Source organism: Lissotriton helveticus, chromosome 1_1 (assembly GCF_964261635.1).
Source record: "Lissotriton helveticus chromosome 1_1, aLisHel1.1, whole genome shotgun sequence".
Taxonomy (NCBI): Eukaryota; Metazoa; Chordata; class Amphibia; order Caudata; family Salamandridae; genus Lissotriton; species Lissotriton helveticus.
The window spans coordinates 1,986,929,011-1,986,954,699 of record NC_136057.1 but is presented as its reverse complement, the minus strand read 5'-3'; the positions used below and the strand labels follow the sequence as shown (position 1 = coordinate 1,986,954,699).

At 43.7% G+C, this 25,689-nt stretch overlaps 1 protein-coding gene across 1 annotated transcript in view; it reads left to right on the top strand.

Annotated features, from left to right (window-relative positions):
- Positions 1-25,689, top strand: part of LOC144766277 (uncharacterized) — a 149,145-nt gene that overhangs the window by 112,889 nt on the left and 10,567 nt on the right. The window contains exon 4 of the mRNA XM_078650347.1: positions 24,671-24,797. Coding sequence (XP_078506473.1) covers positions 24,671-24,722 — 52 coding nt within the window. The 3' untranslated portion in view covers positions 24,723-24,797. The remainder of the gene's footprint in view (positions 1-24,670; positions 24,798-25,689) is intronic.

The following is a 25,689-nucleotide window of genomic DNA, read 5'->3' as shown; positions in this document are numbered from 1 at the left end:
CCATTCCAGGAAGGGTTCCAGGAAGGGGGAACTTCATCACCTTTCATAATTTAGTTCCAAAGCTCAAGGTAGATTGGGGCTAATATACTTTTGAAAACTTTATAAAATTCCAACGGGATCTTATCCTCCCCAACTTCCTTGCCAGCGGGCAGAGCCGTAATTTCTTCCTCGACCTTCCTGACCCCAACATTTTGCAGAGGCTCAGAATGTAAAGAATCTAAAACCAACATTGCACACTCCTGTACGTAAGCTGAGGCAATTTGTTGATAAAAGTGACCAGAGTCGCCGTACAGGTCAGCATAAAATAACCTAAATTGTTCCACAATATCCGTAGATCTTGTATAAACCAAACTGTCTACCCCTTTGATTGATTTGACACATGATTTGGCCCTACGGTCTACTGTTTGATTCGCCAACAGACGACCCACTTTTTCGCCATATTCGTACTGATTTGTTAGAAATTTAAGATAGCTATTTGCAACTTTGTCCCTTAACCTTTTCTTAATCTTGGCTCTACCCTCGACAACCTGCTGATAAATCAGTTGTTCAGCAACATCTTTAGAGCGATAGCTGTAGCATGTAGGTGCTTAAGATCCAAACAGCGCTTTTGTTCTTGCTCCAGTTGGAGGAAACTCTGTTGATTTTGTTTCATAATATCTTGCAATGTGGTGCCTCTTACACAGGCTTTTAGACAGTCCCATACTATTGCAATAGTGGCTGTGCCTGATTATTATCTATATACTCTTCTAGTGTCTTTGGAGATGCCTAGGAAAAGTAAATTCCCTATTAGGTTTCTGAGCATTAGACAGCAGCTACATTGTTAACATGACCGGATTGTGGTCAGATGTAATTTTGGGGCATACGGTAACAAATGCGTTTTCCAAAATAGCCCTACAAGCAAATATAATGTCTATCCTTGAATAATGCTTGTGCGGTGCAGAGTAGAAAGTAAGGCTTGGTATGCTTGGAAATAGCCTTCTCCACGAGTCTTCCAACTGGTGCAAATGAAGGAGGTTTAAAACTGCAGCCCTCGTTCTGCACATTCTAAAACGTGCAGTAGTGTTGGTAGTATTGATCTTTCTATCCAGGATGCAATTAAAATCTCCCATCACAATCTTTTCGCCAGACCACTCGAGGAGCTCAGAGATTAAATGAAAAATAACATCCAGGCAATCGATGTTTGGGCCGCATACCATAAATTTTGTAAACTTACGCCCAGAAATGACCATTTGTGAAATAGCCCATCTCCCCTTGGTGTCGGCAACTGATCAGAGGACAACAGCCCCGCATCTCCTAGAGTTTAATAAAGCCACCCCTGGAATAGAAATAGTTGGCGACGTGCACACAATAATGTCGTACCTCAGCTGCTTTAACAAAGCTCTATCCTTGTATGTGATGTACGTTTCCACCAGCCCTAATATGTGGGGCTTAAATATGTGCAGCTCTTCCGCAACTAGGCATCGCTTGCCAACTTGATTTAGTCCTGCTACATTCCAGCACATACATTTAATTTCTGACATCGGATAATAAATGTAAACTTGATCATGTCGTCCTCACCCCAAATGCGTACCCCTTCCCCCAGTGTTCTGCCCATGTGAAATCCATTAAACTGTGGATTTGTTTGTCAAAATTATTTTTATTAAGCATCAGGAAAAAGTCACAATGGCAGCATGACTACAGTAGGTCGAGCAGGCCCCGGGGTTGGAAAAGATTCAGCTATTTTGGGTCTCAGATTCGTATTACCCTAGGCCATACCAAAACCACTAGTAAGGTAAACGATGCTAAGTTTCAAAATACCAAACCCTTGAGGAAGTTCTTCAAACTAGAACCTACCCTCCTCCCCCCTAAAACAACCCCCTCCTGTGGATTTTTAAGTCCCCTCTCCCAAACCCCCCCTTCCCTTCCTCTGCCCCCTGCTGCCCCTCCCCCCCATCTGAGTACCTCTGAAAAGGAATCACCCCCTTCCTTGCTGTGCCATGATGACAGCATGCTGAAGACACCCTCTCGGTTCCCACTCTGACAAACCCCTGTGACCACATCAACCCATGCAACCCAGCACATCCCAGCCCACCAATATTATTTTTTATCTTGTATCTAACAAAACAGCAGCCAATTTCAAAGTCATTTTGGAGTCATGATTCTTAGGTATTGTATCTGCAAAAAAGAAAGAGAAGGGAGGAACCTCTCTTATATCACTACGGTCCTTGAACCAAAAACTTAGAATCATTCCTTGCCGGTAGCTTGCCATCCTAAGAGAGCTTGTTTTGCGTCCTGCTCATTAAAGAAAAAATTTTGTCGACCGTCTTTTATGATCTTGAGATGGGCCTGTTCTTGTAGGAACACTTGTGAACATACAGTTTTAAGAGGATCCATTAACTGGTGGAGCTTCCATCGTTTGTCCATAGTTACCTTACACAAATTGGACCATACAAAAATGAACATTGTATCCACCTTAACTGGAAACAATGGGCACGCCTTGAAGTATATAGCTCGGCGTAGCAATAAATGCCCAGCCAGACCTGTCTGCTCAAAAAATATTAACTATGAGACCTGGTCCTGACACGGTTAGCGGTGTTAGTAGTGCTACAGAGTTTGTTGTTGGGGAGAAGACTGAAGATATCGGGAGACTGCTGCTAGTGGCAGATGCAGATTTTTCAGTGATGACTGCCTGATTGATGTTGGCTCTGACTCCCTCTGATAGTTCTGTAGGAGTGGTTGCTGTACTGCTAGCATTGGATAGCCTAGAGATAATGTTTTTAACTTTGCCTTTTGAAGACACCCATTTCCACAGTGGACTAGTCCCGGGGCCAGGCTTAGCAGTATTAGTTGAGGCCTCCTTTAATTGCCCCATTGCATCTATCACTTGCTGCTTTACCCCCCACATTGGCCCCCACCTTGGCCTTTCCCGCTTTTGCCACCTTTGAATGTCTTGGTGGTTTTGGGACTTTTGACTCTTGCGTTTTCACCCCCTCTCTGCCAGGGGTGTTGTCTTGGCTGTCCTCCCAACTTTGAGTCATATTGAACCACTCCATATCTGGAGCTTTTTCAGCGTAGCTTGGACCAACCTCCCCTGCATTAGAGACGGTGTCATCAGAGGAATCAACGAGATTATGAGCACATTGCCCTGCTTGCTCTGATTGTAATCCCCTGCCAGTACTAATGACTCCAGACCCACTTCCAGTATCGCTGCTGTTCCCCTCCTGAAGATTTTTCCCCATTGTCTGATCGACCCATGGGGTCATTTCATTCATGCAAAGTTAAATTAGCATGTCCAGTAGTTGTTACAGGGCTATTTGTCGTTTTATCCACTAGACTGTCTTTCTCCAATGCAGAGTCGCCAGCTAAACTAATTGCTGAATCAGTTGAATTAGTTGCTTTTCCAACTTCCTGCGATATAGAAACATGATGCGCAGCAAGTATGACCCTAGCGCTGTCTGGGCAAGCCTCACCACCTCTTACATCCAATATTGCAGCATTCAGAACTTCGGCCATCACAACACCGGAATGGAGTTCTCAGATCCACAAGACCTAAGCAGTTCGTTTGCTCTCCCTGACTGAAGTTAATTCAGAATTGCTTTAACAAGCTGTAACCCTATCTCAGACTCGGCCCTGGAGCTAGCAGCGATGACTGTGTCAGCAGGGACCACAGACGTATCAACAGAGGAATTAAGAAGTCTCTGCTCACCTGTTGGTGAAATATCTGCGCCGTTTCCTTCCCTGTTCTTTTCCTTGTTAGCGGTTTTGCAGATTACGCTTGTGCTTGTATTTTCGTTGCATCTGCCTTTGGCGATACGCGGCGGGGCCATGACAGCTCACAGTTCCCCATCTGTGAGTGCAACTGAGAGGGGAAAGCTGCAGGAGAACCACGCGAAGCACCTGGACAGTGAATGTGGCATTTGTGGCATCAGGGGACTCTGGAAAGCCTGGGACCTACCGGGCTGAGATGACGGCTCGGCAAGCAGAGACCCCCTTGCTTGCCAAAGAAATGCTCAGACGTGAGTCCCATGATCTCCACACCACTGGAGTCAAGCTATCCTGGCTGAAGACGGCTGATAGCCAGAAACCGGTCCTAGGATGCTTGATTCGGTCCAGGAAAGACATGGCTTGGCAGGTCGGGCTGGACTGTTCCCATGAGGCACAGGGTCAAGGCTGAATTGCATATGGCCATGTCTGAACTGGGGTGGTGTGGAGTGCAAAAAAACGATGGATTTAGGCCCAGATCTCTGTACTGGGGTGAATGTATGACATTGTTCTGCATTCTGTCCATCAACTGTTGTTTTGCATTTGCCAAAGAAATGCGGCACATTTGCTGACTCCAGGCTCCTTGAAGAGTATGAAAAACAGGCGGCGCACGGGTACGTGACCTGCTATGCCCGTATCCGAGTCTTAACCGCAACTTGTTGTATCTCACATTAATCCAGGGCCATGGGACAAACAGGACAGTTGGGGTTATGCAGGGAGGACTGTGCCGGATGCAGGATGACGGCTCACTGGAGTTTCAGCGGGGGAGGAATGGCGAGCGTCTTCAGATGCGTGCCACTACTCCGCCATCTTTCTCTTCCATACTCTGCCATCTTCCTCATCCAGGCCATGAACGTTCCATGAGCAAATGGTAATGTTTGCTTGTTCTTTGTTTTTGTCCATGCTGCTCAACCTTCAATCGATATTTTAAAGGTTCATGTCAAGATTCACTTTGCTGAGTGCTTTTGGGAGCCATGCCCAATCGTCTCTTGGCGCTGAATATTTTTTACAAATTTGTGAGCCCGAACTGCAACTTGTGATCCTAAGGCAAGAATAGATGTCTGGATAAAATAATGGACCTATTGCTCTTTTCAGAATATTATTGTTTCCCTTATAAAAACTATTTGATATTGAATCTTTTTGGGCATATCTCTTTTCCATCGCCTTGGGAATCAGAAGAGTTGGATATTGGTTGTCTTTACATCTTCTTATTTCAATCCCCCATTTTTTAAATTGTAGCACATGTTCAAGAATTCTGTTCGTCAGAAGGAACGCTCAACCCCTCGAGAGACTTTGAGCATGCAATGGGTTTGGCTGACCTGTGGAGCCTACACAACCCGGAAGACACACAGTGGTTTATTGGTATGATGCAAAGAGCAAGGGAAATCTCTGACCATTCACTTGTAGAAACCTGGATGAAGGGGGCTGTAAGGAACTACATACTACCTTCCAGAATGGACCCCTGGCTTTTCAAGGATAAGCAAACTAGATATAAGATAGAAGACCAGACGACACAATACTTTGAGGACAATGTGGGGACAGTTTACTCCATTTGTACATTGTGGGAGGCATACAAGGTGGTTCTGAGGGGGAATACGCAGGACCTTGTGGGTGGGAAAAAGAAGGAACAACATATCATGCAGTACATATTAGAGAGAGATATCCTGCAATGGGATGGAGATGCCATCAGGGTTGGGGGTGCATTGCAGCAGGCTAGACATCAGATCTAGATTAAACAGAAAAAGCTCAAAGATATCGTAGAAGAGGCAGCAAAGAACCATGCGAGAGTGACCCAAAGACGGTTGTATGAGGTAGGATACAAGGCTAGCAATTGGCTGGCTTGGCTGGAAAAGAGGGACACATAGAGGAGCTGGGTCTTGGAGATAAATTCTCCACAATTGAAGACCAAAACGACGGGAGAGGAAATAGCCGTGGCATTTGCTGAATACTACGAGGCTCTATATAAGTCGGAAACGACTAGAACGGGAAAAGACAGCGCGGAAATACTTTGGGATCTCCCAGTTCTGAGACTATCTGAGGATGACAGGGAGGCGCTGGACAGAGAACTCACGTTGGAAGACATAACAGGGGCTATGGGAGAACTACATTCAGGTAAAGTGGCTGGTCCGAGCGGAATACCTATAGAATTCTACAAGGGGATAGCTTCAAAGGTAGCCCGGTACATGCTAGCCAAGTATAAGACAGCTCTCAAAGATGAAATTTTACCAATAGACCAGAGACTTGCCACAATTGTGGTGATACCAAAGCAGGGTAAGCCACTGGATGATTGCAGGTCTTACCGACAGATATCTTTGGTCAACGTAGAGGTTGAACTATTGGCTAAGGTATTGGCAAATAGGTTGGGGGTGGTCATCTCCTCAGTGATACACCCAGACCAACCTGGGTTTATGCCCCATGGAAGCACGGGGCTGAACCTAAGATGATTATAAGGTGTGTTGCAAGCTACGGGGACCGAATTTTGGGAGGACGCGGAGCTGCTGTCCTTAGACACATGTATGGCTTTTGATAATATAGAATTGCATGCTTGCTTGCGGTTTTGGAAGGGTTTGGCTTTGGTCCAGGCTTCTGTGCATGGGTGGAGCTGCTCTATGTGGGCACATTAACAAGAGTGCAAGTGAATTAAGTCACCTCGATCATACAGTTACACAAAGGTACAAGGTAGGTCTGTCCACTCTTTCCCATGTTGTTTGCACTGGAGCCATTGGTGGCCTGGGTTAGGCTGGAACCTTTTATCCTAGGAATAAGTGGAGATGGATACTTGGTTGAAAAGATATATCTGTACGCAGACAACATACTATTATATATCACAAATCCTGCGCCTTCTGTTGGCCGAATCATGCACATCTTTCATCTGTTCGGAACCTACTCACAGTATAGAATAAATTGGAACAAATCTCTATTGTATGTATAGGCAGGTGCGGCACCGAGATAACCCACACGTGCTCGCTGGTTGGAGATATGGGAGACAAATATCTGGGTATAATAATATCTAAAGGAAACCCTAGGGTCCTGGAACATAATCTGTTCCCCCAATTGGATAGAGTGCAAAGGGACATTGTGCACTGGAGGAAACTCCCACTGTCCATGATGGGACGCACATCATTATTCAAAAGGATGGCACTGCTAAGGTTCCTGTACGTTCTGCAGAACACCCCATGTAAGTTACCATCAGGGTTTTTAGGCACATTGATTCTGAGTTGAGGTTTCTTTTGTGGGATAGAGGTCAGGCCAGAATTGTGTCACTTAAGTTGCAGCATAGTGTCTATGAAGGAGGCCTGGTGATTCCTTATATTTAAAAGTACTACCTGGCAGAGCAATTGATGACTATTAATGATTGGGTGTTCGTGGGACAGGTAGAACCTGTCTACAGAATGGACCTACACAGGATGGCGGAGGGAGGCTACTTAGTGGTGATGTATGGGCATATGGGGACTGGTGCGCTACCCACTCATATAAGGGTGACAGTGCAGATTTGGAAGGAAGCCCCCATGTTCCTGTGGTGGAAAGATAGGCTTACAGAGCGTATGCCACTCAGGGTTAGCACTCACCTAAAAGAAGTGGGTAGGATAGCAGAATACGGTGAGGCAAACTATAGGGACTGAATTCCTGGGAGATGTCTGGAGAGGGGGTAAACTGATAAGTTTTGAGACTTTAAAAGAGGAGTATCAGATATCAGATTGGGAATTCTTAAGATACGTACAATTGAGACATGCGCTAATGAAACATGTACTGGATGGAGATCAAATAGCAGAATACACCCCACTGGAGGATAGAATTTTCATGGACTCCATGCCCAAAAAGGCGGTTTAATTGTTATATAAAAAATGAATGAATAACTCCCCGGACCCCTTGTTGGCCATTCGGGAGGCCTGGGCAAGAGATTTGGAAACTTTGGAAGATGGCGATTAAATAGAAGCAATCCAGAGTCCATTGGAGGAGGCGATATGGGTGAGATTTTGATTAATTCAGTTGTACATACTACACAGATCGTACACCTCTTTAGTGCTATTGCATCGGATAGAGGGGAGGGATGCCGACCTATGCATATAGAATAGTTGGCAAGCGGGCACTTTCTTTCATATTTTATGGTCCTGTCCTAATACAACAGATTTGGAAAGAGGCAATCCAGGTCATGTCTGCAGTACCTGAGCTGGAGGTTCCAAGTGAAGTGGAGTGGCACATCCTCTGTGTGACGGGGGAGGTAAAATTGACAAAGCATTCTAAGATATGACATAAGATTTCTAGCATTGTCGCTAAACGGAACATAGCAAGAGAGTGGAGGGCAAAACAACCCCCAAGTGTGCTGAAATGGCAGGAAGATCTAGATTTGTTTTGCACTACTGAGAAGGTGGTATACTAGGGAAGAGGGTGCCCAAAGTAGTGGGATAAGTTATGGTGCAACTGGGCACAGTAAAGGGGACTTTAATCACGGGTTATTCGATTATGTATGAGAATTGGGGGATTTAGAATACTGCAATGTCTAAATATGTACTGACCATGCCTTGTCACAGGGATTTTGGGCGGTATGTAACAAATGTTGTCACGTGGAATTGGAAGTGATGCTTTTGCTCAGAAATTTACTTCCTCTCATATATATTGCAGGTGTGTTTATTTAATAAAAAGATGTTTAAAAAAAAAAGAATTCTGTTGGTCATCTGCTCATTATGCCATCTGGTACAAGTTGCCTCTAATTTAGGATTTGTAGGTTCCTGTTTGAATTGGACTGATTCTAAGTCATCTGATATTAAGTTGCTTAACTCTGGGATTGTATATTGCAGCTTTAATATATTACTGCATTTTAAAATATTGTGTGGGCCCCTTGAGACATAAAATGGAGTAAAGAGTAGCTTTGCAGGAGAATCGGTGCAACTTCCCCCTGCTGGTTTCTTTATAGATCAATTGTAAGTTGACTTGTACCTTGTGACCTTGAGTCTCGATGACTATCTTCCACAGAAGCAACTTGACAGGGTTCACAGTTTCTTTCAGATGTTACTTCATATTCCTGCGCTTAGTTTATACCCAGTGGTGAAGGAAAAAGTGAATATGTAATTTTATTCTCATTTATAGCACTTAACGTTTTTTGAACTTTTTTTGCTTTTGTCCACTGCAAATAACTGACTGGCTCCTTTAATTTATAGTGACTTCTGCACAAAGCCATGTTCAAGCTCACAACTAGTTGAAACTCTTTCATTTTGGTAGAGTACTGGCTTAACCGGGGCTTCATCAAGAGAAGCTAACTTATTTGAACCTCCCAAGTTTATGGTTTTCTTTATCCCCTTCTCCTACTGTGCAAGGCTTTTGTGCATTAATGTTGTTTTTCTAATTGATTCTGTTATGGGCTTTTCTCAGTTTTGTTGTCTCGCTCTTTTAGTAAGTAAGCAGATGATTCTGGGTTATTTGTAATAGGATATGCCTCACCGTTCTCTGTTTCGTTTTGTTGATTAAATGTATTTTCATTGGGAGTAGCCAGAGATACTTGAACGCCATTGAAATGACTACCTTGACCTATTGTGGGGATGTTCCTTCTTTCTTCCTCTCCAATAAATTGCTCTTCTAGTTTCTGAAAAGTCTGTGTCCCTTTCAGATTCTTTGTTATTAGTGTCCTCATTTCCTTCCATCGCCTTACTTGGTTTTCCATGAGAGACTTGTTCGTATGTTTGCGCATTCAATGCTTTGATGACATGGCCATGGCTGCAATTAAATATGTTGACTAGCTCTGGTTTATTTTCCAGTGACATTTGTTTGACTTCATCTATTAAAGTACGAACTATATTCAGTAAGTTTGGTATTTTATCTATGATGTGAGCACAAGTTCCGGTGATCATTTGATTATATCTTGAGCCCTTGCCACTAAATTTGTTAAATTGAGTAACTTGGTATTGATCCCGGCTACATAAAGTGCCCGGGTGTTCAATAGATCCATATTCCTTACTGGGATTGTATTGAGTTCTTTGCTTGTCTTGTTCTCACAGAGAAATGTGTGTCATATCTAGCTAATAATGATAAATAAGCAGACTTTGAAGGATTATTCAGAGAGTCAGAGAGTTAGCATTCTCAAGTTTATGTGGCATATGTACACTTTCAATATGTATTATCTCAGGGATCAAAGACAGTTTCAAGTCAAGGTTTGTTCTTCCTATTGTGGGTGTTGGACTTAAGGATCTATTTTAGTTTCTGATTATTTGGACTTGAGGACGCTTCTGGTGTTATAATTTGATAGTTTAGGTCCCTATTATGACTGGATAAGACTAATTTTCCTGGTTACAATATAAGAAAGGGCAGAAAAACATCATCAGCTGTGGTTTTCTCAGTGACTGATTTAACATTAATCACCAGTCTTACGTCCAATTCCGCTCTATCTGAAAATGCACCCTTGTTATTAACTATTGCACACCTTTTCTTTGATCCCTTACTATTGGAAGTATTTGCCATTGACCAATACCTGGTCCCACTGTCTTTATTTCTAGACTTAATTTCTACAATTGAAGTACATAGACCATAGAATGATAGCTTGTTGCTTACTTCTGATGATATGGTCGGCTTATGCCAACAGCTGTATATTTTTTCATCAAAGCTTCTTTTTACAAATAGGTGTTATTATTACTGATTTTATACAGCATAATTCTCTCTGAGTAGAGTTTTTGTTCTTTTGTATTAGAGTCCTGGGGACCATATTACAATCCTTGTTCTTTTCTGAGGATTTGAAATAGTCAGTGATGGTTAGCTGTAAGGACTCACGATGATTTATTAATTGAGTTTCTTCACTAATATTTGGATGCAGACCATCTAAAGGGCAAACCACGCAGGTGGCCGGACCTAATGGTCCAACTGTTGTACTGTTAACTAGACCTTAACACTTATATGGTTACAATTGTGTTCAACGGAAAACTTTGGAGGAATTTTATGATTATTTCTTATAGCTGTAATCTCTATGAGTCACGGCCCACCTAGGGCCTTACCTTGATATTGCTCTTGCACTGCGCTGCTTGCAGTACGCTCCCCACCTCACCGGACTGTACCAGCTCACCACTCCTCCTCTCCCTTTTCTCTTTGCTGGTGCCTATGCTGGCATGTGAACAACAGAGGGGGGAGGAATCATCCAACTCTCCTCTTTGCTTCTCCAAACAGTTCCAAACCGTTCTAAGCCACTCCACTCCTCTCTGCTGCATGTTTTTCGAAGACTCCTCATCTGACGTAATGGTTCACTTCTCCTGCAGATCCAGCAATAGGACTCTCTCTCATTTAAACACTCTTCTCCTCCACACTGTCTCCTCTCAATCTCTAAACCATTTCCAGCAGGTGATTGCTGCCTTCCTTACTTGACACACGTTTCATTGGTTCAAAGAAGCTGTGAGCCTGTAGATGTCCAAGGCGCTGCACTGGTGGGTTGCACACACTGCAACAGCCAGCTACGGCTGTAGAACCCATGCCTATTGCATCATTTCCCTTTTGCTACACCCTGTGTTAATCCTGTGTTAGTCCAACAGGGTATGAGCAGGGCGCAAGGTGCAAGGGTGCAAGCAAAAAGGCCTGCCGCCTGCTGCTGCTTGCACCAGCACCGGCACCAGTGCCAGCACTGGCAGCACAGGGTGCAAAACAAACAAGCCGAAAAATCCGAGCCTGTAGCAGCCGTGGAGACCTATGGAGGCTCTCCCAGCTGTCAACCTCCAAACTCCAGCCCCAGGAACAGCACGGCACAGATTTCAGTAAAGGACGATGAACCAAAGCGAAGGTCGATACCAGGGCAAGGAGCCAGAGACTGTTAGAGCAGGGCGTTCACTTGTCGCTGACAGGCCATCTGAGCAGGTACTGTCTCTGCGACTGCTCATTTAGGTTGGAGTGGCAATCGTGAACGTCACCCTTTTAGTGTCCAAGATTTTCCAGAAAATTAATAAAATCAAAAGATGTTGCACATATTTCTAAAATGTTATTTTTTTCACATTCAGTTTATTGTAGTTTTGAATTTTGACAAATACATTTTTAAATAAAACTAAAAACAAATATAAAGTGAAGTTAATAAAATATTATTTGTTAGTTTTTAATTGTATTACACATTACTTTTTTTTACATTTCTTAACTTTTTAAATCTTTATTGCAATATATTTTGTATTTGTATAAATTAAATATTTGTATATTTTATATACTATATTTCCCATTCATTTCTATTTTCATTTACTACCCATTTTTTTCTACTACCTTCTATTTTGTAGTATATTGCTGTTATTTTGGGTCTAATGGCCTGATAATGATGGCGGTGGGACCGCCACCGTCAGCCTGTCAGTAGCGGTCCCACCACCATCGGACCGTGGAAGTCAGCCCACCAAATTATAATGGCAGGCAGATGGTTGACGGTCAGATGGACTTGAATTCCTACAACAGTGGCGGTGCCTGAGCAGGGATTACAATGTTTTTTTGCCGGCTGTTTCATGGATCTTAACCCGCCATGAAAAGGCAGGCAGACAGGAACTTTGGGGGGCCCTAGCGGGACCCCCTTCCCCCATTGCTCTCATATCCCTGCACCATGTGTCAGGCACTGCATGGTGCCAGCCACATAGTGCAGGGATATGCAATGTATTTTTGGTACTGTGGCTTGTGTTTGCAGCCCGCAGTACATGCCGCAACACAAAAGATACACATGGCGACTGCCTTGAAGGCAGTTGAATCGTTATTCCTATGGCGGGACTGCCGGCAGGTAGTCTGACCACCATCATAATCAGGCCTAATGTTCCAGGAACTAAGAGGCCAACTACGACCTTGGTGGTGCTGCACCAGCTCTGCGCCAGTTCAGCACACCAAAGCTGTGTAGGGACTGCCCACCAGATTGCAAGTTGAACTCGTGTTTGGCAGGCTTTTCCTTTCTTTTCTTTTGCCATTCCCATGGCAATGCCCTCAAACAGACACCTCAATGTGAATGCAAAAGACGTTCCAGAATGGCAAGGATTGTGAAGTCCATGCTGCCTTGGAACTTGGGGTGCGTGCAAACAGGGAGGCTCTTTGTTTCCCCTCTACCAGCCAGCCTTTTCATGGCAGTGAACCCTCCCAAAAAAACTGGCAAAGGTGAAACTCATAATATGCTTGGCAGATGCGGCGGTCCAGCCTACAATATTATATTGGCCAGTGTCCTGCGCCACCGTCAGGGAATGGCTGTTCCCTGGAACAGCCGGCGTAGCAGTCCAAAAAGCTGCCTCTTAATAGGGTGGACACAGGACTGCCCCCGCTGTGCCACTGCGAGTCTGGTGGTCAAAGACAGCCATACTCATAATCGGCCCATAAGTTGCAGGACGGGGGTGCTGTTCCTCTGAACATATAAGTCCCATTTTAATGATCTTTTAAGGGTTTTGAGGGTAGCAGGGGTTTGGGATGACTGCTCAAATCTTGGGTATAGTGTTGTTTGTGAGTTTTTGATATATTTAGATATGTTTTTATTTGTGTTTCCACAATTTTTATATTTATTAATGCATGAATCTGTTATGTTAAATTATGTGAAATTTTTTACATTTTGATGGTAAATGCGATATATATATATATATATATATATATATATATATATATTACCTACTGGCGATAGCCAGTAGGTATATATAGTTAGGATTTTTTCTCTATGGGATTTCTGAAAATTCTATGTCTAATAACTTTGGCGTTTGTGGACGGAATTGGCTGAAATTTTCAGGAAAATGGCACATTTGTTTCTGAGCAGCCCCTGAAAATTTGGGGGGGGTTTCGTCAAGGGGGGGCCGAGAAAAAAGGGGGGTCCCAAAACGCGTTTTTCCCATTCATTTTTCCATAGGGCGGTTGGACTCACTTTTAGCTCGAACGGCTGAATGGATTTACATGAAACTTGGCAAAATTGTAGATATGGTTTGCCCGACGTGCCTTTGCTATGTCTCAATATATGTGCTCCAGTGGATTTTGAGAAATTAACGTTATATATATATATATATATATATATATATCTGTAACAGCGCTCCGGTTAGCGCCCCGGTTCGCGTACCTGACGCGTAACGGAACTTCGCGAAGCGAAGCTGATTGGCTCTCCGGTGTCTGTCAACATTCTAAACAGTCCGGAGCGGCCACCATCTTGTCTCTCGGTAGGATCGAGAGACAAGATGTGGTGAAAAACGAAGGGGGAAATGAAGGAAAGGGGGCAAGGTAGACCCCTCCTGACCCCCTAGGATTGATGAGGGGGATATTAAAGTGCCCCGCGATTTTTCGCCGTAGAGGCGCATCCCGGTACGTGAACCGGGCAGCTAACCGGCAGCGTAACGGGAGTCCGCCATCTTGTGTTTTAGGAGCGTCCGGTTCGCGTACCGGGTAGCGTCCCGGTAAGCGTAACAAGGGGAAAACCAAGAGAAACAGTAAAAAAAAATGAAGGGAATAGATTTCCAGCAAACTTGGTAAAATTGTAGGGACTGTTTGTTTGATGTGCCTTTGTAAGGCCTCAAGATATGTGCACGTGTGGATTTTGTCTAATTAAGGTTAAAAAAAATATATATATCTGTAAGCGTGCTCCGGCGCGCTTACGTTACGGGTTTTGTTTGCGCTGCAGAGCCGATACGTCACGGTTATGCGACGCGTCATGAGGCGTGTCACGTGGCTATGTGATACGTCACGTAATAAAGAATATATTTTACAGCTATAGATATTAGCTTTTAAAAAACCAATGAAATTCACTGAAAAAACCATAGGTTATAGACCATAAATAGTTAGGAATTTGCATTTACAAAACCTTGAAAATTCACTGAAAAAACCATAGGTTAGAGACCATATATAGTTAGCTGGACATTTTATTGACATAAAACCAATGAAATTCCATATATAGCTAGTTGCACTAACTATATATCGCGCACCCGCAATCCACTGCTGATGATGTCACATATTACATCATTCATGACATGGTCAGTGACATCACTGATGACATCACTGATGACATCTCAAATGACATCACTGATGACATCATGACACACCAATACCAGTTACTACATACGCACTCACTGATTCCTACGTCTACACACACATTCACTCATTCACCCATACAATCACTCATACATACAGTCACTCATTATTACAACACTATCATATGCACTCATACACCTATGCAGACACTCACACACTGCCACTCATCCATGGAGTTACTCACACACCTAGTCAGTCCTGTAAAGAATCAATCACACTTCGATTTCCTCATCAATACAGTTAAACACAGAACACCATACTTTTTCACACATATACTAACACATACTTACTCTCTTATGCAATCACTGATACAAGTACACATTGATATGCACAGAGTCACACACCTCCCAGCCAGCCACACACACACTCAGTCTTCCATACATCCACTCATTCTTCAATATGTAAAACATATTTAAACTTTACAAAAACACACAGACACTAGATGATGTCATCAGTGATGTCATCAGTGATGTCATTTGAGATGTCATCAGTGATGTCATCAGTGATGTCATTTGAGATGTCATCAGTGATGTCATCAGTGATGTCACTGACCATGTCATGAATGATGTACTATGTGACATCATCAGCAGTGGATTGCGGGTGCGCGATATATAGTTAGTGCAACTAACTATATATGGAATTTCATTGGTTTTATGTCAAAATGTCCAGCTAACTATATATGGTCTCTAACCTATGGTTTTTTCAGTGAATATATATATATATATATATATATATATATATATATATATATATATATATATATATATATATATATATATATATATATATATATATATATATATATATATATATATATATATCCAAAACGAAAAGGTTGCCCTTGAGGAAACGCCAACACAGTTGGTGAGTATCTCCATAATTTATTTTAGGCAGCAGGCACAGCATAACATCTCTCTCCCATAAAGAATGCCAAATGCATTTCGGGCTCCCGCCCTTGCTCACTGGCTGTTCACAGAAACATCGGCAGCTGTGTGGACTAAATATCAATACACCCCGCCCCAGTGGGACTTCTTGCCTCAATGCTTGTTGGGTGTTGTAGTCCATAAAAAACCATTGTTGGTGCTGATAGACATTCGTGTAAAGTTCAACTTTTTTCCCCAAGTGGGTTCCATGGGGGAGATGCACCTCAGTACCTGCAAGTGTTCAGTCCCAAAATATCGGATTCACCAACTCCTCATGGCACCCGATTCTTCAAGTGCCAATGGACCGCTAGTCAGGCGGCGGAGCGTTTCCGCGACGAGGCGCGCCGCACCTGTATCCAAAACGAAAAGGTTGCCCTTGAGGAAACGCCAACACAGTTGGTGAGTATCTCCATAATTTATTTTAGGCAGCAGGCACAGCATAACATCTCTCTCCCATAAAGAATGCCAAATGCATTTCGGGCTCCCGCCCTTGCTCACTGGCTGTTCACAGAAACATCGGCAGCTGTGTGGACTAAATATCAATACACCCCGCCCCAGTGGGACTTCTTGCCTCAATGCTTGTTGGGTGTTGTAGTCCATAAAAAACCATTGTTGGTGCTGATAGACATTCGTGTAAAGTTCAACTTTTTTCCCCAAGTAGGTTCCATGGGGGAGATGCACCTCAGTACCTGCAAGTGTTCAGTCCCAAAATATCGGATTCACCAACTCCTCATGGCACCCGATTCTTCAAGTGCCAATGGACCGCTAGTCAGGCGGCGGAGCGTTTCCGCGACGAGGCGCGCCGCACTTGTATCCAAAACGAAAAGGTTGCCCTTGAGGAAACGCCAACACAGTTGGTGAGTATCTCCATAATTTATTTTAGGCAGCAGGCACAGCATAACATCTCTCTCCCATAAAGAATGCCAAATGCATTTCGGGCTCCCGCCCTTGCTCACTGGCTGTTCACAGAAAAATCGGCAGCTGTGTGGACTAAATATCAATACACCCCGCCCCAGTGGGACTTCTTGCCTCAATGCTTGTTGGGTGTTGTAGTCCATAAAAAACCATTGTTGGTGCTGATAGACATTCGTGTAAAGTTCAACTTTTTTCCCCAAGTGGGTTCCATGGGGGAGATGCACCTCAGTACCTGCAAGTGTTCAGTCCCAAAATATCGGATTCACCAACTCCTCATGGCACCCGATTCTTCAAGTGCCAATGGACCGCTAGTCAGGCGGTGGAGCGTTTCCGCGACGAGGCGCGCCGCACTTGTATCCAAAACGAAAAGGTTGCCCTTGAGGAAACGCCAACACAGTTGGTGAGTATCTCCATAATTTATTTTAGGCAGCAGGCACAGCATAACATCTCTCTCCCATAAAGAATGCCAAATGCATTTCGGGCTCCCGCCCTTGCTCACTGGCTGTTCACAGAAACATCGGCAGCTGTGTGGACTAAATATCAATACACCCCGCCCCAGTGGGACTTCTTGCCTCAATGCTTGTTGGGTGTTGTAGTCCATAAAAAACCATTGTTGGTGCTGATAGACATTCGTGTAAAGTTCAACTTTTTTCCCCAAGTGGGTTCCATGGGGGAGATGCACCTCAGTACCTGCAAGTGTTCAGTCCCAAAATATCGGATTCACCAACTCCTCATGGCACCCGATTCTTCAAGTGCCAATGGACCGCTAGTCAGGTGGCGGAGCGTTTCCGCGACGAGGCGCGCCGCACTTGTATCCAAAACGAAAAGGTTGCCCTTGAGGAAACGCCAACACAGTTGGTGAGTATCTCCATAATTTATTTTAGGCAGCAGGCACAGCATAACATCTCTCTCCCATAAAGAATGCCAAATGCATTTCGGGCTCCCGCCCTTGCTCACTGGCTGTTCACAGAAACATCGGCAGCTGTGTGGACTAAATATCAATACACCCCGCCCCAGTGGGACTTCTTGCCTCAATGCTTGTTGGGTGTTGTAGTCCATAAAAAACCATTGTTGGTGCTGATAGACATTCGTGTAAAGTTCAACTTTTTTCCCCAAGTGGGTTCCATGGGGGAGATGCACCTCAGTACCTGCAAGTGTTCAGTCCCAAAATATCGGATTCACCAACTCCTCATGGCACCCGATTCTTCAAGTGCCAATGGACCGCTAGTCACCAACTGTGTTGGCGTTTCCTCAAGGGCAACCTTTTCGTTTTGGATACAAGTGCGGCGCGCCTCGTCGCGGAAACGCTCCGCCGCCTGACTAGCGGTCCATTGGCACTTGAAGAATCGGGTGCCATGAGGAGTTGGTGAATCCGATATTTTGGGACTGAACACTTGCAGGTACTGAGGTGCATCTCCCCCATGGAACCCACTTGGGGAAAAAAGTTGAACTTTACACGAATGTCTATCAGCACCAACAATGGTTTTTTATGGACTACAACACCCAACAAGCATTGAGGCAAGAAGTCCCACTGGGGCGGGGTGTATTGATATTTAATCCACACAGCTGCCGATGTTTCTGTGAACAGCCAGTGAGCAAGGGCGGGAGCCCGAAATGCATTTGGCATTCTTTATGGGAGAGAGATGTTATGCTGTGCCTGCTGCCTAAAATAAATTATGGAGATACTCACCAACTGTGTTGGCGTTTCCTCAAGGGCAACCTTTTCGTTTTGGATACAAGTGCGGCGCGCCTCGTCGCGGAAACGCTCCGCCGCCTGACTAGCGGTCCATTGGCACTTGAAGAATCGGGTGCCATGAGGAGTTGGTAAATCCGATATTTTGGGACTGAACACTTGCAGGTACTGAGGTGCATCTCCCCCATGGAACCTACTTGGGGAAAAAAGTTGAACTTTACACGAATGTCTATCAGCACCAACAATGGTTTTTTATGGACTACAACACCCAACAAGCATTGAGGCAAGAAGTCCCACTGGGGCGGGGTGTATTGATATTTAGTCCACACAGCTGCCGATGTTTCTGTGAACAGCCAGTGAGCAAGGGCGGGAGCCCGAAATGCATTTGGCATTCTTTATGGGAGAGAGATGTTATGCTGTGCCTGCTGCCTAAAATAAATTATGGAGATACTCACCAACTGTGTTGGCGTTTCCTCAAGGGCAACCTTTTCGTTTTGGATACAAGTGCGGCGCGCCTCGTCGCGGAAACGCTCCACCGCCTGACTAGCGGTCCATTGGCACTTGAAGAATCGGGTGCCATGAGGAGTTGGTGAATCCGATATTTTGGGACTGAACACTTGCAGGTACTGAGGTGCATCTCCCCCATGGAACCCACTTGGGGAAAAAAGTTGAACTTTACACGAATGTCTATCAGCACCAACAATGGTTTTTTATGGAATACAACACCCAACAAGCATTGAGGCAAGAAGTCCCACTGGGGCGGGGTGTATTGATATTTAGTCCACACAGCTGCCGATGTTTCTGTGAACAGCCAGTGAGCAAGGGCGGGAGCCCGAAATGCATTTGGCATTCTTTATGGGAGAGAGATGTTATGCTGTGCCTGCTGCCTAAAATAAATTATGGAGATACTCACCAACTGTGTTGGCGTTTCCTCAAGGGCAACCTTTTCGTTTTGGATACAAGTGCGGCGCGCCTCGTCGCGGAAACGCTCCGCCGCCTGACTAGCGGTCCATTGGCACTTGAAGAATCGGGTGCCATGAGGAGTTGGTGAATCCGATATTTTGGGACTGAACACTTGCAGGTACTGAGGTGCATCTCCCCCATGGAACCCACTTGGGGAAAAAAGTTGAACTTTACACGAATGTCTATCAGCACCAACAATGTTTTTTTATGGACTACAACACCCAACAAGCATTGAGGCAAGAAGTCCCACTGGGGCGGGGTGTATTGATATTTAGTCCACACAGCTGCCGATGTTTCTGTGAACAGCCAGTGAGCAAGGGCGGGAGCCCGAAATGCATTTGGCATTCTTTATGGGAGAGAGATGTTATGCTGTGCCTGCTGCCTAAAATAAATTATGGAGATACTCACCAACTGTGTTGGCGTTTCCTCAAGGGCAACCTTTTCGTTTTGGATGCAAGTGCGGCGCGCCTCGTCGCGGAAACGCTCCGCCGCCTGACTAGCGGTCCATTGGCACTTGAAGAATCGGGTGCCATGAGGAGTTGGTGAATCCGATATTTTGGGACTGAACACTTGCAGGTACTGAGGTGCATCTCCCCCATGGAACCCACTTGGGGAAAAAAGTTGAACTTTACACGAATGTCTATCAGCACCAACAATGGTTTTTTATGGACTACAACACCCAACAAGCATTGAGGCAAGAAGTCCCACTGGGGCGGGGTGTATTGATATTTAGTCCACACAGCTGCCGATGTTTCTGTGAACAGCCAGTGAGCAAGGGCGGGAGCCCGAAATGCATTTGGCATTCTTTATGGGAGAGAGATGTTATGCTGTGCCTGCTGCCTAAAATAAATTATGGAGATACTCACCAACTGTGTTGGCGTTTCCTCAAGGGCAACCTTTTCGTTTTGGATACAAGTGCGGCGCGCCTCGTCGCGGAAACGCTCCGCCGCCTGACTAGCGGTCCATTGGCACTTGAAGAATCGGGTGCCATGAGGAGTTGGTGAATCCGATATTTTGGGACTGAACACTTGCAGGTACTGAGGTGCATCTCCCCCATGGAACCCACTTGGGGAAAAAAGTTGAACTTTACACGAATGTCTATCAGCACCAACAATGGTTTTTTATGGACTACAACACCAAACAAGCATTGAGGCAAGAAGTCCCACTGGGGCGGGGTGTATTGATATTTAGTCCACACAGCTGCCGATGTTTCTGTGAACAGCCAGTGAGCAAGGGCGGGAGCCCGAAATGCATTTGGCATTCTTTATGGGAGAGAGATGTTATGCTGTGCCTGCTGCCTAAAATAAATTATGGAGATACTCACCAACTGTGTTGGCGTTTCCTCAAGGGCAACCTTTTCGTTTTGGATACAAGTGCGGCGCGCCTCGTCGCGGAAACGCTCCGCCGCCTGACTAGCGGTCCATTGGCACTTGAAGAATCGGGTGCCATGAGGAGTTGGTGAATCCGATATTTTGGGACTGAACACTTGCAGGTACTGAGGTGCATCTCCCCCATGGAACCCACTTGGGGAAAAAAGTTGAACTTTACACGAATGTCTATCATCACCAACAATGGTTTTTTATGGACTACAACACCCAACAAGCATTGAGGCAAGAAGTCCCACTGGGGCGGGGTGTATTGATATTTAGTCCACACAGCTGCCGATGTTTCTGTGAACAGCCAGTGAGCAAGGGCGGGAGCCCGAAATGCATTTGGCATTCTTTATGGGAGAGAGATGTTATGCTGTGCCTGCTGCCTAAAATAAATTATGGAGATACTCACCAACTGTGTTGGCGTTTCCTCAAGGGCAACCTTTTCGTTTTGGATATATATATATATATATATATATATATATATATTCACTGAAAAAACCATAGGTTTCACAATCGTTATAGTTAGGAATTAGCATTTAAAAAACCTTTGGAATTCACTGAAAAAACCATAGGTTTAACACTCGTTATAGTTAGGAATTAGCATTTAAAAAACCTTTGAAATTCATTGAAAAAACCATAGGTTTCACACCAGTTATAGTTAGCTGAACATTTTACTCATACAAAACCATTGAAATTCCCACGTTATAGTTAGTTGGACTCACTATAACTCGCGCGCCCGCAATCCACTGCTGATGATGTCACATATTACATCATTCATGACATGGTCACTGACATCACTGATGACATCTCAAATGACATCATCCATGTGATAATATAATGCACCTCATCACACTCTAATCTAACCTTTGATACATCCAGTGTTGAATACAGACTACCATTCCTGAAACCATTGACATAGCAATACCAGTTACTACATACACACTCACTGATTCCTAAATGTACACACAGATGCACTCATTCACCCATTCAATCACTCATACATACATTCACTCATGCATACAACACTATCATATGCACTCATACACCTATTCAGACACTCACACACTGCCACTCATCCATGGAGTTACTCACACACCTAGTCAGTCATGCAAAGAATCAATCACACTCCCATTTCCTCATCTATACAGTTATACACACATAACCTTACTTATTCAAACATATACTAACACATACTTACTCTGTTTTACAATCACTGATACAAGTACACATTGATCCATACAGTCACTTACGCAATCACAGGGTCTCATGTATAGTCATTGATATATGCCAACTCTCACATGCACTGTGTTTTACATATGTACTTACTTGGACATGTAGTACTGATATATTCATTCACTCACCAACACACAACATGCACACAATCAACCGCCCATATAGCTGTTTCTACATGCACTCTTGAACTCCTACACCTAGTGAATCAACTGCTCACACATCTATGCACAGAGTCACACACCTCCCAGCCACCCACCCACACACTCAGTCTCCCATTCAAATACTTGGGCAACCAATCAATAACCCATATAGCCACTCATATAGCTACTGATCAACACATTTAATCACTCACTCATACAGTCAGTCACGCACCTACTAAATCCTTCATCCAGACACTTATACATCCACTCATTCTTCAATATGTAAAACATATTTAAACTTTACAGAAACACACAGTCACTGGATGATGTCATCAGTGATGTCAAATGAGCTGTCATCAGTGATGTCATCAGTGATGTCATTTGAGATGTCATCAGTGATGTCACTGACCATGTCATGAATGATGTAATATGTGACATCATCAGCAGTGGATTGCGGGTACGCGAAATATAGTTAGTACAACTAACTATATAGGAGCAATTTCAATGGTTTTTTAAATGCTAATTCCTAACTATATAAGGCCTGAAACCTATGGTTTTTTAAGTGAATTTGCAAGGTTTTTAAAATGCTAATTCCTAACTATCTAAGGCCTGAAACCTATGGTTTTTTAAGTGAATTTGCAAGGTTTTTTAAATGCTAATTCCTAACTATATAAGGCCTGAAACCTATGGTTTTTTAAGTGAATTTGCAAGGTTTTTTAAATGCTAATTCCTAACTATATAAGGCCTGAAACCTATGTTTTTTCAGTGAATTTGCAAGGTTTTTTAAATGCTAATTCCTAACTATATCAGGCGTGAAACCTATATTTTTTTTCAATAAATTTCAAAGGTTTTGTAAATGCTAATTCTATTAGCGGATAACGTTTATATATGTTATTATCTTTCTGGGACCACCTGAGCAGCCATCTTGTTTCTCAGGAGAAGTAAGGCACAAGAGAGCACAAAACAAGAGTGGAAAACACGAAAAGGGGGCAGGATAGAGACCCCCTGGCCCCCTTTTTTTAAATCGCGGGGTACGCGCACAGTACGCGTACCCCGCGATTTTTTTGATTTTTTTTTTTTGCCCTTGGGGGTCCTTTTGGGACCCCCTGAGAGGGGCTAGAGGGTTGGGGGGTCTCTACCCTGCCCCCTTTTCCTGTTTTCCACTCTTGTTTTGGACTCTCTTGTGCCTCCGTTCTCCTGAAAAACAGGAACCGAACAGAACCCTGTCATGTTTTCTTCACCTTGGATAATGCATAATTGTGCATACACCTCCGCGGTGTGCAAATAACTTTGACATTTTATACAGTAGACAGACATTTACCATGCCTTACTGGAATTCAGCAGTAGTGATGAGAACTCACAACACACTTCTATAGGGATATGAAGCAAGCAGCCACTACTGATGCCCTCTTGATACCTGTATTTATTACATAAGTTAGCAAATCGCTATTATGTATAGAGCCAAAAAAGTGGCATTTCCAAAACATGTTTTACCCTTCTTAACAAGGGCTCCAGTGGGTACATTTGCAAATATAGTAGTTCAGCATCTACAAAACACAGCAGGCCTCATTTACAATATTTTGATGCACAGCAGCGCAGCAAGCCTTCCTGCTGTACTGCTGTGCGTCAAAAGAATAAGACTGCAGTAGCAATCCAAATATAAAACCATAAAACAATCAAGCAAGGCACATTATATCCCCAGCTCCCATGTCGTACTTGTTATTGCCTAGTATGCTGCCATTCAATACATGAGCTATGTCTGTACCTCAGCAAGAAATCTACATGCTCACATCCCAGATGAGGGAGAAACTTGCTTCCTCTTAGCAGCTAAAGACAGCTACTTTCCTTATTTAAAAAGTTGATATAGAAAATAGAAAAATGAAACTTAAGGAACGACTCCTATAGTAACTCTCTGACTAACCAAGCTGCTTGACACATGATCCAAGGAGTTTCAATAGTAACTGAGAATGAACCGTAACTACTGAGTGACTCCATCCAAGCGTCTAGTAAATATATCCCTATGTATACCTTTCACAGTGATTAAGTAAAAGAGATAGCAAAAGAGACAGTGATTTTCCTAACACTGAACGCTGTATCTCTCCCTTATGAATCTTATTAAAGGATAGTCAGATTTATGTCATATGTACATGGAGGGATACCATGCGGTTGTCAATAAAGATTTCATCTGAAAGACACTCTCATCTAAAACCAGCTAATGCAAGTTACAGCTACCAAAGAACTGGGAATAGATATGCAGACTCTAGGTTTTCAGTGAAATTCTACGGAGCATTTACAGATCCATGTAAATGGGAGTGAGGGGTTGTGCGGTGGATGGGGAGGATTAAAGTGGGAGAGTCTGTAGCCAAGCGGGCTATAGGTCCCAATAACATCACATAGGTAGGACCTAAGTGATGTTATTGGGCAGACTTTCCAACCAGTAAGATCAGTTACAATGGACCTGCATTAGTGAAATCTGAGTGTGGGAACACTATTATATTCAGATGCAGTGCTATGCTACTATACTATGTGATATTAGTCTGCCTAATGTGTAACCAAGGACTATGCCTGTCTTGTATGAAAATCTCTCAACTTACTCTCAGCTCAAAATAGGGTTCTTTAATGTGACCGACTGGCTTGTTGACAAGACACAGAACTGAGATGAATAGTGCTCTATCAAACACACTAATTAGTGCGCTGTTTTCTCTTCATCCCTAGGTATCCCGCCACAGACCTTTATATCTACAAATGGTTACGACATGCCCACTGAACAGCCATATGTCCTGCAAAAATGTAGGCTCAATAGGGATGAATAATGATGTGGCCATTGTATTGGATGAATAAGGTAAGCCCACAGTAGCTGACTGCAGCCTAATCCCCGTACACTGTGTCAGTAGTTCTTGAAAGAGTGTCACAGGAGTAATGCTATGAGTACTCCGAAATGCTTTTGCAAATAGTCCCCCACTTTTTTTGGGGTGGGGGGTCCTACAAAAATCAACTCTAAATATAGGAGGAAACCACTGAAGTTGCATACATTTTTAAACAATTTTGTAAATAAGGATCCTTGCATTTTTTCTCTTGGGATTCATTAGCTTAAAATGTGTCTTGATTTAGACCAGCATGTCCCTGACACCTTTAATTCTCATAACTTAATCATTATGGGACCTAATAGGCATACGCCTTTGAATCATTGCTCATAAGTCACACTTCTTATATGGAGCTAGTGGAATTTGTCTCATTTAACAGCAAATTATCTTTAGATTTCTCTAATGTGTATAGCACAGACCATATAAGTTGCACAGTTTAAAATAAAACATGGTAACATTGCAATACATTTTGAAGGCGTCAAAGGTTTCATCAGCGAATTAAGTTTTTCATTGTGTAACTGTGCTATTTGAGAGGGTGGATGCCTTTCTGTACCATCCTTTTTTCTCCCCTTCTGATTATATACAATACTGTGTTGCTGTTAAAAGCAACTGAACCTGTTTGGAATGTTTAAAAATGTAGATGTGGAAAAATTAGGAAAAGATGCTAGTAAATAAGTTTTATTAGATATTTTTTGTATGTAGTGGGTGTAGCAAAGTGCCAATTTTTGCATGTTTAGTCCCCACTTTGTACCTGATAACCAGGACCTGGTGCCATTTCTCCTCCCCAAAACACTATACCATGATTGGCTACTATGTATGTCCCTTCTAAATGGTACCCCTGGTACCTAGGGCATGGGTACTAAAGAGGGT